The sequence below is a fragment of the Neopsephotus bourkii genome, unplaced genomic scaffold (genome assembly GCF_033783945.1).
Source record: "Neopsephotus bourkii isolate Nb327-2 ecotype Australia unplaced genomic scaffold, CSIRO-AGI_Nbou_v1 NB_1373, whole genome shotgun sequence".
Taxonomy (NCBI): domain Eukaryota; kingdom Metazoa; phylum Chordata; class Aves; order Psittaciformes; family Psittacidae; genus Neopsephotus; species Neopsephotus bourkii.
This window is the reverse complement of record NW_026901852.1, coordinates 2,914,053-2,931,030: the sequence shown is the minus strand read 5'-3', so window position 1 is coordinate 2,931,030 and position 16,978 is coordinate 2,914,053. Positions and strand designations below refer to the sequence as shown.

General features: G+C 55.4%; 1 protein-coding gene across 1 annotated transcript; it reads right to left on the bottom strand.

The window, feature by feature from the left end:
* Window positions 1-46: 46 nt before the first annotated feature.
* Window positions 47-16,424, bottom strand: PYGB (glycogen phosphorylase B). Its single transcript, XM_061367124.1, has 20 exons — window positions 16,155-16,424; window positions 13,784-13,885; window positions 12,191-12,269; window positions 11,313-11,416; window positions 9,369-9,500; window positions 7,180-7,291; window positions 6,228-6,310; window positions 5,218-5,361; window positions 4,827-4,919; window positions 4,564-4,710; window positions 4,284-4,447; window positions 3,894-4,008; window positions 3,145-3,246; window positions 2,872-3,019; window positions 2,486-2,544; window positions 2,192-2,333; window positions 1,789-1,996; window positions 1,434-1,568; window positions 1,280-1,346; window positions 47-1,049 (listed from the first exon to the last, which is right to left on the bottom strand). The coding sequence occupies exons 1-20, from the start codon at window positions 16,395-16,397 to the stop codon at window positions 897-899; spliced, it is 2,532 nt and encodes an 843-aa protein (XP_061223108.1). The 5' UTR covers window positions 16,398-16,424; the 3' UTR covers window positions 47-896.
* Between the last annotated feature and the right edge of the window lie 554 nt (window positions 16,425-16,978).

Genomic DNA, 16,978 nt, shown 5'->3' with positions numbered 1-16,978 from the left:
TGAACCTGGTTGTGAAGCAGTCACAAGTCAGCCGGAGTCAGACCAGCGGGTGTTGTGGTCGGTTTAATGAGTTGTGTCACACAGGGAGTACTGGTGCACTACACAGCTCTACCGGTGTTAAACTGGCCCCAGCACTGGGAGGACGTGGAACAGCATGACCCAGCTGGGGAGGGATGAAGAGAAGTGATACACATCCACCCCTGGCAGCACTCAGCATACAGCAGTGTCTGCAGAGCCTGCAGCCTGCTTGGAGCATCCCCACTGGCATTGGCTGGTACAACCCTCTCTGTGCAGGTGGAAGCTATAACCAGCCAGAGTGGCTTTGATACTGGGCTTTTGGCTAACAAAAGAGGTGGGGAGGAGGCTGTGGCATGCTCTGGGCCGAGGAGGTCGCTGCTCTCCAAGCCATCTCTTGTGGCACTGGCACCTGCACTGCGGCCAGCCACACCATCTCTAGGTATTACTGGGGAAGGAGGTGATCAGAAGGGCCCCCCCCATAGCTTTGGGGCTGTCAGACAGCCTAGCTGGAGGATGCAACAGACACAGTGTGTTGGTTAAACCTGCCTATGGGCAGGGCCAAAGAGGCCAGGCGAGGCTGCATGCAGCAGGAGGGGAGGATTGAGTTGGAAAGCCCTTGTTAAGCGTGGAACACGGCTGTGGAAGACTTATCCGTGGTCATCTCGCTAGAAGCACTAGGCAGCACATGCAGGCTGGATACATGGGTGCAGACACAGGGTCCCTTCTCCTGTTCCTCAGTCAGGGCTCCTCCTCAGAGCATCCTTCTACCCCCTGAGGGAAAGGCCTTGTTCCTGCAGAGCTGAGCCCCTCTGATGGGCAGTGACGTGCAGGTGAGGCCGCCTGGGCTGGGAGCTCGTCCCTCCCTCCTGCCCTTGGCATCAATCCCTTGGGAGGTTGGGTGGGGGGATCTTTGTGGCAGAGGGCTCCACACCCCAGATCTCCCGGGCATACTCCGTGATGGTCCTGTCACTGGAGAACTTGCCCGAGCATGCGATGTTCCTGATGACTTTCTTAGTCCACTCCCGGGGGTCCTGGGGAGAGGAGAGGCAATGTCAGCACTTGGTTCCAGCTCCCGGCCTTGCAGGGCTTTGGGTACACACACACGTGGCTGGTTTAAACACCCTGGTGTGAGGCTGTCACAGCAGCAGAACCTGCCTCAGCCATGCCCATGATGCGGTGTCTGTCAGAAGGGCTCCACAGGAGCACACTCATCCCAGTTCCCCCCACTGGCAGGCGAAGGCAGTGGGGAGGCAGCTCTTACCATGAACAGCTTGTCCACTTGGCCTTGGCATTTGATGTAGGCCTCATAGTCAGCAAACACCTTGAACCTGAAACCCAAAGCACAGTTAAGGTGAGGCTTTGCCTACTGGGGGACCCAGGCCAGCGGGGAAGGAGCAGCCCACCCCAGCGCTCACCTGTCATGGTACATGAGCATGTTCACAATGTCCTTGAAGCAACCGGGGTCTCGAGGGGAGAAGAACCCACTGCTGATCTGGTCCACAGCCTGGCGCAGCTCTGGCAACCGCTCATAGTATTCCCGTGCGTTGTACCTGCGCCCAGCAGAGGTGGGCTGTAGGGACTGATGGGGCTGCATCCTTCATGGGCCAGGCATTGCCCAGCCCAGGGCAGAAGCTGCCTCTAACCCCCCCTGCCATTTTATCCTACTCCAGAGCTGCCCAAAGAGGACAGCATCCCTCCCAGAGATCATGGCAGGACCTGTATCCCCATCTGACAAGCCCTGGTATGCACTGGACACCCCCCAGCACCAACCCTTTCCGATCCAGAGCCTCCACATCCTCCACCCGCATGCCAAAGATGAAGAGGTTTTCTTCGCCTGCCTCCTCAGCCATCTCCACGTTGGCCCCATCCATGGTACCAATAGTGAGGGCCCCATTCACCATGAACTTCATGTTGCCGGTACCCGAGGCCTCTGTGCCAGCTGTGGAGATCTGCTGGGAGAGATCTGCTGCTGGGATCACTGTTGGGTGCAAGAGAGGTAGGAGTCAGTTAATGCTTGATGTGCAGCAGCTCCCCATGGCATGGGACCCTGCCCTGTCCTAAGGCCTCTCCTAAGGGAGAGCCAGGTAAACTGCCATGACAGCCTCTTCGGGCCAGCCTGTTTCTGGGCTCTGCTGGGACATTCCCAGCTCCTGACGTGTGCTTCCACACATACCCTTCTCAGCCAGGGATACCCTGTAGTTCTCCAGGAAGATGACCTTGAGCTTGTCCCCCACGTAGGGATCGTTGTTGATGACCTCGCCGACGGACGTGATGAGTTTGATGATCATCTTGGCCATGTGGTACCCAGGGGCTGCCTGAAGAAGAGCATTAGTCCATAAAGGCCTTCCTTGGAGAGCCCACCAGCAGACACACTGACTAACCTACAGTGGGCCTGGCCAAGCCACAGAAGGGAACACATCCCACATCCCCACAGCCAAGCATGCATCGAGTCTGGAATGCAAGTTACCTTTCCTCCGATCATAATAGTCCTTGGCACAAAGGATTTGGATGGATCGCTTCTGATGCCTGAAAGAACAGGGCATAACAACCAGAGTGAAGGTAATGCAGGCAGAGTTTACTGCATGCATCAGAGGTGAGCTGGGATCCCAGCCCATGTGCCAAGGACCCAAAACACCTGCAGGACCCTGAATGCCAATGAGACATCTACCAGAGCTGTGATGGGCATAAATGGGCCACAGAATCACAGAGTCTGCATTGGAAGGGACCTTAAACCTCATTTAATTCCAACCCCCTGTCCCAGCAGGAGTCCTTGGCCACCACCTGGCATACTTTTACATGGGACCCCTGGCAGTGAAAGGACACCCCTTGCCTACCAGCCCAGGCAGGACTTACGGTTGTAGAGGGTGATGGCATGGAGGCAGTTCAGCAGCTGCCGCTTGTACTCATGGATTCGCTTGACCTGCACATCGAACATGGATGAAGGGTTGATCTTGACCTTGTACTGCTCCTCCAAGTAGGCTGCAAACTTCAGCTTGTTCTCCTGGCGAGAGAATTCCATGAGGAACAGGCATGGGTTCCGAGGCCTTGAGTCAGAAGTGAGCATTTGCTGCTGGGATGTTCCTGGAAGCATCCAGGTGTCTTTAGCTTTCTTCCCCCCCACGTTACCTGCTTGACTTTCGCCACATCCCTGATGAAAGTCTCGTTGTTGATGAAATCCAGCAGCTTCTTCAGCTGGCTCAGGTCTGTGATAAAGCCTTCCCCGATTTTCTGGGAGAACAAACCAAGAGAGTGATGGTGTCCCACTCCTGAGACACCTCGCCACAGCTACAACGCTGCTTCCCCAACAGAGGTGCAACAGTCCCATTGGGAACTGGAAAAGGCACTCTGGCCAGGAAAAGGGGCACAGTTTCTTAGAGCGAGGCTACTTCTCTGTGCCATCAGGCAGCCCAGAGGTACAGAAACGGGGCACTCGCAAAACCCAAACCAAGTCCCTCTCTCAAGGAGCTTTAGAGGGAGGCTGTGCACCAGGGCCTCCTGGCAGCTGGGGGAACTGGTGAGGAGATGAAGACGGATTCAGTTGCAGGACATTATTCAGCTATGGAGCACAAACCTATGCAAAAGGGCCTGCTAAACGAAGCAGACAGAACTGGGGCTGGAGCTCCAAGGGAGCTTCTTGGTGCCTGTGAAGCTGCCTGCTTTTTGCCCCATTTCACACACTGACAGATTGTGCGTAGTCACTGCAAGGACATGGAACCAGATCCAAATCTCAGTGATGTTTTTGGCCAACTCTTCCTCACCGACTGTCAACACCCAGCCAAGATCACACCTACACGTGCAACAGGCGTGCTGCTCCCAGGCCCTGGCCTCAGCTCCTAGCAGACACATGAAGAGGTGCCCAGGAGCAAGCGGCTCACCTCAGCAATAACATCGGCCAGGCCCGGGTTGCACAGCAGGAGCCAGCGCCTCGGCGTGATCCCGTTTGTCTTGTTCTGAAACTTCTCCGGCTCCAGCTCATAGAAATCCTTGAACCTGGAAGAGCAGAGAGCTCTGAGCCACCCACCACCACCCAGAGCTTCAGCTGGGCCCCTGCCCTACGTGCTCCTGAAGCAGGGCAGTCTGTGGACCTCCCTGTGTGCTGCCCCTCACTCCCTTCAGCTGTAACGCTGAGGGTTCCACCAGCTCCAGAGTTAAACACATGAGACAGTCTCCCCAGCCTCTATGCCCATTAGGGCAACCAAAGCTGCCCCTGACCCAGAGCCCAGTGAGTGAACAGGGTTGCATCCCTTGGGTGCCCCCCAACTCACACTGAGTTCTTGACAATGTCCGAGTGGATACGGGCCACGCCGTTGACTGCATGGGAGCCGATCACGCAGAGATGTGCCATGTTAATGCGCTTGCAGTCTCCTTCCTCAATCACGGACATCCTCCGGAGACGGTCAATGTCCCCTGGGTAGAGAGCTGCCACCCGCTGCACACAGGAAGAGAGGGACATCAGTGACCCAGCAATAGGACCATTCCCACCCTAAAGGCATCCATATCAACCCCGCAGAGCTCCCACAGCTCGTGACCAGCCCAGCCCCTTACATCCAGATGCATTTGGTTGAGGGCATAGATGATCTCCAGGTGACGTGGGAGCAGCTTCTCAAACATGGAGACTGGCCAGCGCTCCAGGGCTTCGGGAAGCACCGTGTGGTTGGTGTAGGCACAGGTCCGCTTTGTGATCTCCCAGGCCTGCGGTACAGACAGCAGGTTAACACACACATGCCCAGGCAAGGAGGGGAGAGGAAACCCCAGATGAGAGCTCTTTTCCCTATATGGTTCAGCATGGATCTCCCAGCTCTGCTTACCTTGTCCCAGTCCACTTTCTCCACATCCACCAGGATCCGCATGAGCTCTGGGATGGACAGGGCAGGGTGGGTGTCATTTAGCTGAATAGCCACCTGCAACACAAGACTTGCTGGGCTGAGATCTGGCACTGATAGGACTGTGACAGTGTCCTGCACGCATGGGCTTGGGGTGAGGGTCAGCCCCAAGCCTCTTCTCACAGCACACCCCCCAGAAACAGGCACCTCCCAGGAACAGAGCTACTCAACCTCTGCTCTGAACCACCTATTTCCAACCCACATTGCCAGGGTCATTGTATTGTATTGCCCCAACTTGGTCCTGAGCATCCTGCTCTCCCTCATGATGGGCAGGTCTGGCTGAAACCCCCGTGGGCCCTCTCTGCCACACACTCACCTTGTCTGGGAAGGTTTCAAAGCACGTTCTCACAGGGTCTCGACAGCCAAATTTGGAGGACTTAAAGCGCCGGATGATGTCCTGGAGGGTGGCAGCCACCACAAAGTACTCCTGTTTCAGTCGCAGCTCCTTGCCTTCAAAGAACTGCAAGTGGAGGGACCAAAGCCATCAGTGCTGCAGCTGCCACCCCCAGCTGGCAGCCAAACCCCTGGAGATGCTCCTGTCCACTCTGATGGGCTTATAGCTCCAGGACAGTGGATGTTTCTCGCCTCTGATGGGACTAACAAGGGGCTCAGCATCCCAAACAGCTGCCTCCAGAGAGCAACAGAACCTGCCACATCCATGGTATTCCTACAGAGCAAGCACAGGTCCCTCCCTCACTGCAAGACCCTTTGCAGGGGTTTTGGACCACAGATCTTGGGCTTGCTGCAGTGGCCAGGAGGCAGTGTCTCTGGACACACCAACTGCCTCCCATGCACACTAGGCTTCATGCTGATCTACTAGACAAGACCAGCAGGAACGAGAGGGTCACGGTAAAGCACAGAAGATCAGCTTTTTCAGCACAGATGCTAATCCACAAGTACACAGTGAGGGCTCTTCCCTTTTGGATACAGTGCCCAGTGGGTGACACGGTCATGGACAATCCCTGCAGTGAGAAATCCATCCTGAATGGAGCGGAGATGGAAAGGAGTCCCCCCTCATGGCAGTCTCTGCAATGACAACTGACCTTTGCAAAGGATCAGCCATGTAAATTGGCAACTGCCTTGAGTTTGAAGGAGGAACACTTCCTCCCCTCCTTGCAGCAGGAAACAGAGCATCTCTACAATACAGGCCCGACTCTCAGCTGCCCTTTGTCAGCAGAGGCCTGTTCACTGGGAATTACTGGGCCAACCTATTGCATTAAAAACCCCTAAACCAGAGCAATAAAGCTCAGGTGGCCATAACCTCCAGTGCTTGCACCCAAGGCAGTGCCACCACAGGGAGGGAACAGAGGCAGGAGAGGCACTCACATTGTCGTTGGGGTACAGGACCCTGGATATGTTCTCTGCCAGGTTTCTGTCCAGCACTGCCTCAATGTAGTCACCCACGTTGACTGCAGCAAAAGAGAAACACACACAGGGCTGAGGCAGCTGTAGAGGTTCAGGCAGGTCCCTGACACTGGGCTTCTCCCTCTTTCTCTCATAAAGAGACTTGTAACAGGAACATTCAGGCTGGTGTTACTGAAATCTGAATGGAAACGTGTATGTGTGAAAGGCACCAGAGAGCCAGGAGAGAGCGGGGTAAGAGAAAGGCACATCTCCAGGCAGCTTCTCAAGACATAGCAGGAAGGACAGACAGACACTGAAGACAGACAGCAGCCAGAGAAGGTGAAAAAAGCAAGGACTAAGGAGAAATGGGGCCAGGCAAAGGAGCATGAAGACCACAATCACACTCAACTCCTAAAGGGAATGAAAGACTCATCTGAAAGCCAGCTTGCAGTTGCCAATCAAGACTTGAGGAGACGTAAAGAGGACTCAAGAGCCATCACCCCTTGTCCCACACGAGTCCTCCTAGCAGGACACATCTCTGCACTTGCCAGCATGGAATCAGAATCAGATCAGTCATCTAACACCTGCCCCCTCTGCAACAGCCTAGCACTGACATTTGGGGTGTTAGTTGCCCTGTATCTGCTCCTCAGTGCTACAACCAGAGCCTGAAAAATGCTCTAGAGAGGTCACAGGTAGACCCAGTGGTAAAATGGGCTATGCTCCTGCAGCATTAAAGGAGGAAGGAGGGCAGATGGGTGTCCTGGTGCACAAGGGCTCAGGAAATAGTGTCACCCATGGATGTGCACACAGCATTGCATTCTGGAATTGGCCAGGAGGTAGGATAAAGCAGGCCAGAGGGAGAGTGGTGTGTACACACAGGAACAACCACATTCCAGCCTGGTCAGGAAAGAGGCAGTGGAGGGATAGCACTTACACTCTTGGAGGTTGAAGTCATTGGGGGCTTTTGCAGACCACAGCCTCATGGTGTTCACAGTGTTGTTCTTGTACCCTGGCACCGGTGTGTCATAGGGCATAGCAAGGACAACCTGCAAAAGAACAGCATTCCCTCTGATGAACAGCACTCTGGTCTCACAGGAGGTGGGAAAGTGGCTGAAACCTCTGCAGGGAGAATCCAGAGGACACAGACAACTCGTGGCTGTTGTAAGAATCTCACCTCACTAGAACAGACTTGCTGAGCCTCATGAGCACTGCTATCATGAACCCTTCCAGCATCCACTGGCAAAGCATTAACAGAAGCAGAGCTGTTTGGAGCTTTACTGACAAACTGGAGTTAAAAGCCCATCAATTATACATGAAAGAGTTGCAAGAAACCTGCTGACCTTCCCATACCAACAGGCATTCCTAAGAGTTCTTCACCAGAGCACTGCAAGCATCCTGAGCTGGCCACTGCAATTCTGTCTGTGCTGGGGTAGGGCCAGGGCAGCTGGGACCTTTGAGTTTCCATCTGGGATACATTCCACAGCCTGAATCTTGCCTGCTAGCCTTCTGCAGCCTGCCAGAACCAAACCCTAGTCCAGCACCATTCCCAGAGCAGTTCATTCAGTGCTCAAGATCTGCTGAACCTGCCTGGGGAAATTCACTGAGCTCTCCAGCACCCAAACTGAACATGAGCACAAAGCTGTTAGTGCATCAGGATGCTGCACACATGGCTACAAGGAGTAACACTGGTGCTCCCAGCTCAGATCACACTAGCCAGGCATGTCTCCAGCCCAGCTGAGCAGCGAGGCAAGGCACCCTGATCTCAGCCTGGAAAACAAAGGCTAAGGGCTTATGCCAGAAAAGCCGAATGGTGCTTGCAGAGCAAGGCCCTGATCCTGCAGCACAGAGGCTGGGACACCATTCTGACAGTGGCAAAAGGAGCCAGCACCCTCCTTAACAAGTCAGTGTGTATTGGCATGACAGCCACAGCCAGAGGCTGCCTGCAAGGAAAGATGGGAGAGGCAGCAGAGAATGGAAGGAGCTGTGCTCACAGGGCAGGGAAAACCCAGGCAGACCAGCATGCTGGCCCTCAACAGTCTCCTTGTGCTGGCATCAGCAACACCTCCTCTCTGGGGAGAAGCAGCAAGAGCTCAGGCTCTCACAGCTGCCATCACCAGCTCCCAACATGGAAGCAGGCAGCAAGCCCACCCTGCCTGAGCCACGGGACTGGGGCACATCACATGAGCTGAGTGATGCTATATTGGGAGACTGTGTCTTTGGCTTTTCTGAGCCTTTCCAACTTGTTCCCTTAATGGCATTACCTGAAAATTCACCTCCCTGAAGGAAGCAGTGTTTTACTGCACTGTCTGGGAACCCTGAAACCCCGGGGTCAGGAGATGAGCACACCAAAAGGCAATGGACTCAGTCCCCAAGTGATGTCTCTAGCAGAGTACCTCTGTGCTGCTCACAGGGCTGTGGTGTTGAACCCCTGCACTCTGTGTGTCCTGGGACTGGCCTACAGCACTGCACAGCACTTGATAACCAGGGTTGGTGGAAAAGGATCTGGTCTGTTTCCCCTCTGAGCAGGCCCAAACAACTCTGCACATGAGCTTCAGTTCTTCGTGCTGAATAAGATGGCTTGGCTTTATGACTCTGTGCTCCTCAGATAGACAGAGCTGGTTCAGGAGGCTGAGAGACCCTTGAACATCATGGGAACAGGCTAAGTCATGTCCCTGAATCCCAGAGAAACCATTGTCCTTCCTCCCTCCATCCTGGGCAGTGTTTAGACAGGAGAGGCTGAAACCTTTTCTATCCTCTTACTAAATCTGTGCCTCTCTAAAGCTTGCTTTCTCAGCTGTAAGACTGGAATGCACTTGGGACACATCAGCCTGTGCTCTGAGCAGCCACATGCTCCTGAAGCACAGCATTAACCTCCCCAGCTGGGGGAGGCTGAAGAAGCATTTGCTCTCCAAAACACCACAAACCAAAGCCTCCAGGCAGACTGGAGACTTGAAACCACGCTTCCAGCCTCCCCTTACAGCACACAGTCACCTTCAGCAAGGGCAGTGGAGAGGGTTCTGCTCAGCTGGGTGAAAAGCAGAGTGTGATCCCCCTGCAGGCTGGGGACACACTGTGCCCCTGGGTGCATCCTCCCTGGCCCAGCACTGCAGGAGATGTTGGTACCTGGGTGTCGACCCACTTTACACCCTCAGGGGTGTGATCCACGCGGCCATAGAAGTGCACGGGGAGCATGTACTCTGGGCGGGCTTTCTCCCAGGGATTGCCGTAGCGCAGCCAGTCATCGGCCTCCTCCACCTGCAAGGGGCAAACAGAGTCTGAGTGATGGCTCCTGTCTTCAAGTGAAGGCTAAACAAGGCTCTCCAAAGGGAGAGCATAGAGTTAAAAGCAAAGCTTTAGTAAGCTCACTTTAAAAATGGATGTGCAGAGGCCTCTAGAGGACAGCTGGGCTTCTCAAAACACAGATGACTACATGGCAGCTGGTATAAATACATCAGCCTTTACAGGCTGTACAGGTTTAAACCATCCAAACTGCTGCAAACACAGATGCTGCACTCAGCCTCTCGAGTTCTTTACATCCAGTTTGATAGTGGAAGATGGGGGATGTGGTTCCCTGGAAGGCAACCCGTGCTGTTCCTGACCACAAGCCACCCCCTGTAACCCAGGTCTTGCTCTGCACTTCTCCCCTCTGCTCAAACAGCAGCAAGGGCAGTGAGCTCAGCAGAGCCACCAAGGCTTGTGTGCACCAGACCCCAGAGGGTGAGGAGAGATGCTCTGTGCCCACAGCCATTGCTGTGCCAGGCAGGGGGGCAGGTCCGAGCCACAGCCCAGCATCACCACCATCCCTGTTCTTTTTTAAGCAACATTAAGCCAATTACAGGAACGTTTTGTTCCCTGGGTTCACCATTTATAGGGCCTTGCATCGCAGCCTCTCTGTGGGGAAGGAGGAAAAAACAACCCTCAAACCTCTCACCCTCCTGACTTATAGAAAGCTATTTTAAAGAGAGAAGAGGTTCTTTATGCTCAGAAGCAAGGCAAGTCTCCTAATGCAAACCACTTCCAGATATACACTAGGGAAAACTGCCAGCAGGGGCAGGAGGTTTTAGCCTATTTTCACTTGCCACTATTATGATCATTAAAGCTACAGAAGAGTCCCTGTTTGTGCCCTCGCTGCATCTCCCAGGGAACCCACAGAAGCAGCAGCACTCCAAGCACTTGCATGTGTCCCATCACGTTCAAATTCATCCTCCACCAGACACCTTCATGAAGTGTTTAGCCACGTCTCCAACAGTTAAGTCTTAAGTCCAACTTAACATTTAGATTTGATGATCTTAAAGGTCTTTTCCAACCTGGTTGATCGTATGATTTGATGATAAGCACATGCTGCCAGGTGAGTGCCTGCCACGTGGGCACTCTGCCACCCTCAGCACTCCTCTCTGTTCAGGCAGTCAGAGCCCAAGGGTCAGCACAAGTGGTAGGAAGTGGCAGCACATTTGGCATCAGGTTTTGGGCTCATGCATCCAGCTTATGAAGAGGTCAAGGCACTGCAATGTCATTTGTGTGGTGAGGCCTTGTCCACAGGCAGAGGTGACCGCCACAGTGTGACACAGGAGAAAGGGTGACCTGCTCCAGTAAGTCCAGAGAAGTCATGGAGATGCTCTGAGGGCTGGAGCAGCTCTGCTCTGGAGCCAGGCTGAGAGAGCTGGGCTGGGGCAGCCTGGAGAAGAGAAGGCTCCTTAAGGGGAGACCTTAGAGCAGCTTCCAGTGCCTAAAGCGGCTGACAAGGAACCTACAGAGGGGCTTCTGACAAGGGGCTGTAGGGACAGGACAAGGGGGAATGGCTTTAACCTGACAGAGGGGAGATTGAGATGAGACATTAGGAAGAAATTCTTCCCTGTGAGGGTGGTGAGGCCCTGGCACAGGGTGCCCAGAGAAGCTGTGGCTGCCCCATCCCTGGCAGTGTTCAAGGCCAGGTTGGACACAGGGGCTTGGAGCAACCTGCTCTAGGGGAAGGTGTCCCTGCCTGTGGCAGTGGGGTTGGAACTGGGTGAGCTTTAAGGTCCCTTCCAAACCAGTCTGTGATTCCATGACTTGAGTTTGTCAATGTACCTGCCAGCCATCGACAATCTTCTGGTTGAAGATACCAAACTCATAGCGGATGCCATACCCGTACGCCGCCAGCCCCAGCGTGGCCATGGAGTCCAGGAAACAAGCTGGAAGAGCAGAACATGGTCATGCTGCACAGAACCTTTCCCCTCACTTGCTGTCCCTGCCACAGCTTGCTGCACATGGGGGTGAGAAGCTGCCGCAACCAGTGCCACTGGAAACATCTATTACTCAGAGGAAATGTGCATGCAGAAGGGACAGGCCTGCTGAGCCACCAGGAACACCCCAAAGTTGTTGGTGACAAGCACAGGCCACTGAAACCCCAAATCCAGCCTTGACACAGTCAGAGCTCTTCTAGACTTGCCTGAGGTGCCCACAGCTTGATCTGGGCCTGCCTGCCCAGTAAAGCAGGGCTTCTGACCCCAACTTGCTGCTCCATCAGCTACTGCACTATGACTGCTTTCAAAGCAAACCCTTCCAGCCCTCAGTCTGGGGCAGCTCAACACCAGCATTTCTCCTGCACTGGGGAGCTCCTGTCTCCAGCAGTACTGTGGGACAGGCAGACAGAAATAGCTGCCAACAATCTGCCCACATGAGAGCTGCTTGGGTGCCTGTGAGAAGTGAGAGATTTCACGGGGAGGTGAGGAGAAAGGCTCCAGACAGCCTCTTCCAGCCAGAGCCCTGTCTGCTGGGCTGCAGCCTACACAACTGCACCTCCTGGGTGCCCTCCCTGGGGAAGGGCCTCATTTCTGGCCAGCCAGGAGCAGGCAGGAGGGTAGCACACTGCTGATGGGGGCTGAGGTCTGCACGCTGTGCTGCTGTGGTACCTCCAGTCCCACCACCTCATGTGTGAGAAGGGGGGTCCCTTCTCCCCAGCTTACCTGCCAGGCGGCCCAGTCCTCCGTTTCCCAGCCCAGCATCTTCTTCAATTTCTTCCAGCTCCTCCAAGTCCAAACCCAGCTATGGGGGAAAGAGCCACAGCAGAACATGTCATCACCCAAAGGCCATGCCCTGGGGCTGCGGAGGAGGGCGCACACAGATCCCAAACCAACCCACACCATGGGAAATCAAACCCACATGGGTCTCTGCATCTCCCTCTCCCCACAGAGCATCCCACCAGCCCCTGGTCCCTGGGAAGTCCAGCTAACTGGAAAACAATTTAGCTCATTATAAAACGTTGCTTTCCCATGGACGAGGTTTCCTTAGAGACCTCAAACAAACACTCATCTCCTGGCAGCACAGGAGGCCCTTCACTGAGCTTGCCCTTGCAGAAAGGACGGCGAACGGCCAAGTCATGTCCGGGTACACACACACTGCCCCCCTGCTCCCAACCGCCCCGTCCTTAAGGGAGAGCACAGCCACTGGTTACTGCAGCATTCATCATGCCCTGGGCCTTCCCACATCCTGCCCCGCCTGCTGCCCAGCCCTGTGACTGCAGGCTATGGCTGGAAGTGGCTGTTCTGCTCCCATCTCATTTGTTCTCCAGCTGCAGCCGGATGCAGGCTAAGTGTGCTGGCAGCCAACACTCCTCAGGAGCCAAGAGATCTCACCTCAGTGCCAGGGGGGACAGCGGGGAGTCAGGATAACACCATGGCTCCTGCCTGAGCTGCTCCCCAGCACTTCAGTGCTCTGCAACAACAGCCCAGGATAGCCTCATGGACAGTGTGATGGGGTCCCAAAAACCAAGGCAGATTCCCTGTGACAGAGCCATGCTGGGTACAAGACCTTCCATCCCAGCTGGAAGCACATCCCATGATGAGCTCCACATGTCAGAGGCTACAGCGAGGAAAGCCTCTCTGCTTGCATACCAGGCCAAACCAGCATGTGGAAAATGCCTTGTAAAGGGATCTGAGGATCCTCCCTGGAAAAAGCCAGCTTGCCCTCTGAGGCACAATGCTTCAGAGAGGAAAGGTGCCATGTCCCTCCTTGGAAATCCCTTCCCATCTCCTGGCAGGGAGAGTGAAGTTTCATCAGCAACTATGGCACTTCATTTTGAGAGGCACTGACAGAGCTTCTGATACCAAGTGTTAACACGGATCAGTGCAGTGGAGCGAGGGGAAGAGGAGATGGGGAAATAAAGCTCTTGGGTGAGGAAGCCCAAAATCTCATACTCCTTCAGAAAGGTCACTGTCCTGCTGGAGAGGTGGCTGCAAACCCAACTCACCACTGCTTGTGGTTTGCTTGATGGTACTTAGCTGTTCTCTTCCCAGTTTGAACTCTGATAACGTTTTAATTCAAGCAAACAATTCCCCCCGCCTTCTTCCTTCCCAGTGACTCCTGGCAGCACTGCTGCAGTGCCTTGTGTACATCATACATGTGTACATTTGGTGTCCTGGGGCTCAGCTTCACCCAAGCCTCGCTTTGTTCAGTCAAAAAGCTCAGGAGGGAGCCCTGAGAAATACAGATAACCAGCCCTCCACATGGAAAAGTGTGACCAGTTCCTCATGGGAACCCCAGCACCCCCAAGACCTCACCTGATAAATGGCTTCATCACAAGCATTCTGCAGGCCCAGGTTCACCATGGTGTTCTGCAGAGTGCGGCCCATGTAGAACTCCAGGGACAGGTAGTAAATGCGCTGGGGAGGCAAAGCAAGACACTTACCCATAGCACAGCACAGCACTTTGCTTTCACCAAAGTCACTCAAAATTAAGAGCAAACCCAAGGGCTTGCCAGAGCTGGGACATTTTCCCAAAGCAGCTCTTGGCTCCTGCTCCCGAACACCATGCACCGCAGTTTGTTTGTCAGAGGGATCTCACGTGGGATGCTGGCCAAGCTTGGGCTGCACGTCTCCCTGCCAACAGCCTTCTATAGAGAAAACTTGTTGCCTGTTAAGTGTTTCCCTAATTAACTTCGGGCAAGAACTATGGAGGATGCTGAATGGTGTATTTATACACACCGAGCTCGGATGAGGTGATGGTCAGGCTCGGCTTCTGAAGTTTGCCCATGCTGAGATGAAGCTGATGCAGTCTGCCCAGGACCCTGTGATTTCCCTATCCCATGGGTCCTGTTCCCTCCACTCTGGGTTTTACACACATTTCACCCTGTGGGACTAATAAACCGTCCTGCTGGTGGCAGGGTTCCTGGCAAGACAGGCTGCTCCGTGGGGACCTTCCAAGTCTGACAGGAGCTGTGCCTGTGCTGTGAATGCTAATGCAAACCTGTTTGTGGCATGAGGAGCAGGCTGGGCAGGCCTGCCCTCGCTCAGCTAGTTATAGAAATCCTTGGGAATCTTTAACACAGCTACAGCCTGACCGTAAATAATGCTTCCTCCTGAATCTCTCCGTCGGAGCTGGGCTCTTTCCCCGCTAAGCAGCAGGATTACCCACTCTGCCACCTCTGCTGGGAGTCAGAAAGGGTCCATCTGTTCCTTGGGGCTCATTGGAGGGACTGAAACCATTGCACAGCTGTGTAAATCACAGAGCCACAGACTGGTTTGGGTGGGATCTTGAAGATCATCCGCTCCCAACCCCTGCCATGGGCAGGAACACCTTCTGCTACCTGTGCCAGGGCCTCGCCACCCTCACAGGGAAGAACTCCTTCCTAATGTCTCATCTCAGTCTCCCCTCTGTCAGGTTAAAGCCATTCCCCCTTGTCCTGTCCCTGCAGGCCCTTGTCAAAAGCCCCTCTGCAGGTTTCTTGTAGCCCCTTTAGGCACTGGAAGCTGTTTTAAGGTCTTCCCAGAGCCTTCTCTTCTCCAGGCTGAACCAGCCCAGCTCTCTCAGCCTGGCTCCAGAGCAGAGCTGCTCCAGCCCTGCTCCTTTCAGCCTCCCACAGAGCTGTTTCTTGTGTAAATCTAAGTGAGAGGACAGCAAGCAAACCCACTCCAAGCTCCTCTTCGCCTTTACAGGACCTGTACAAGCTCTAGTATTAGTGCAGAAATAGGGATCAGAGCACACCTGTGCGAGTAGGGAGAGTTCCATGCACTGATGCTGCCCCCAGTATGTGTGCAGCTGTAAACTGGTGTCAAAGTGTGATTTATTGAGTCAAGGCAATATTCATACCCCCAAGAACAGAGCTGACTGGAGGAGGCAGCTGCCTGCAGGCTGGGAGGCATGTACCTTTCCTAGAGCACACCTGCCCTCTGGGGCTCCCCAGTAAGTGCTGGAAGGGGTCTGAACTGGAACAGGATTAAGGATGATCAACACCCTGCAGCCCCCAGCACTGCCTGACAAGTGGGGAGGAGAGAAGGGAGCAGGCCAAGTGCCCCAGCAGCCACCAACTGACCTAACAGAGCTTGCTTGGGGTGCATGAGGCAAGGGATGCGCCAGCCTCAGCGCAGAGCTGCCTGAGGGCTCTGCAGGAGTGAAGCCAGGCCATGGCATGTGCTGAGCCATGGAGGTGATGTGTGCCCGGTGCCCACAGGGGACACTGCTGTGGTGGTATGAGTGCTGGGAATGGCCATGGGGAAGCAAGCCAAGGAGATGGCAGCAGCAAGGCCCATGCGAGGACATGTCACATAGGGTCATAGCGTGCTGGGAGGGGGGAATATGGCTGCAGCAAAGCTCATCGGGACAGGGCTGCAGGGCAGGTTGGGGGGGACACAACCATGGCAAACCACATGAGGAATGTGGCTGTGGTGATACTCACGGTGACACTGCCATAGCAAAATGTGTGTGGTGGGCATCGCTGGGGCAAGCTCCAGAGGCACACAACCAACATGAGGTGAGGCCCCTTGGCAAGGTGCATGCAAAGGGGACAGCTGCGGCGATGCCCACAGGGAAGAGGCGCACAAGGGACCCAGCCATGGCAATGGGGCCACGGCTGCGGTGATGCCCAAGCAGGCACGGCCACAGCAAGGGGATGCCCACAGGGGCAGCCTCCATGCCCCGTTCCCCGGCGCTCACCTTCGGGTCCCGCTCGTAGTAGTGCTGCTGGGTGCGGATCCAGCGCCCCACCAGGTGGTCTCGCACCGTGTGGGCCAGCGCGAAGTAATAGTCCCGAGGGGTGGCGACGTTGCGGTCCTTGACGAGGGTGAAGTGGAGGTGCCGGTTGAAGCTCTTGCGCACCTCGGCCACGTCCCCGAGCCCCGCGATGCCCCGCACGCTGATCTGCTTCCGCCGCTCCCCGTCGCTCAGCGGCGCCGCCATCCTGCCGCCAACACCGCCCCACCGGCTCCGCAGCGGGACCGCGCTCTCAAGAGCGCTCCGGCTCTAGCTCTGGCTCCGGCTCTGACTCTGTCTCCGGTTCGGGCTCTGCCGCAGCCGCCGCGCCTGCGCCGCCGCTGCCTTGGGACGAGGCCCGGCCCCCAAGAGGGGAGCGGCCGCCCGCCCCCGGCGGGGCTGGGGAGGGGGCCGTGGTGCCGCCATGTTGGCGCCCGCCAGTGGCTGGTAGATGGGGATGGGGATGGCTGAAGGGGCCCACAGGAAATCTGGAGAGGGGCTTTTGAGAAGGGCCTGTAGGGACAGGACAAGGGGGAATGGCTTTAACCTGACAGAGGGGAGACTGAGATGAGACATTAGGGAGAAATTCTTCCCTGTGAGGGTGCTGAGGCCCTGGCACAGGGTGCCCAGAGAAGCTGTGGCTGCCCCATCCCTGGCAGTGTTCAAGGCCAGGTTGGACACAGGGGCTTGGAGCAACCTGCTCCAGTGGAAGTGTCCCTGCCCATGGCAGTGGGGTTGGAACTGGATGAGGTTTAAGGTCCCAACACAAACCAGTCTGGGATTCTGTG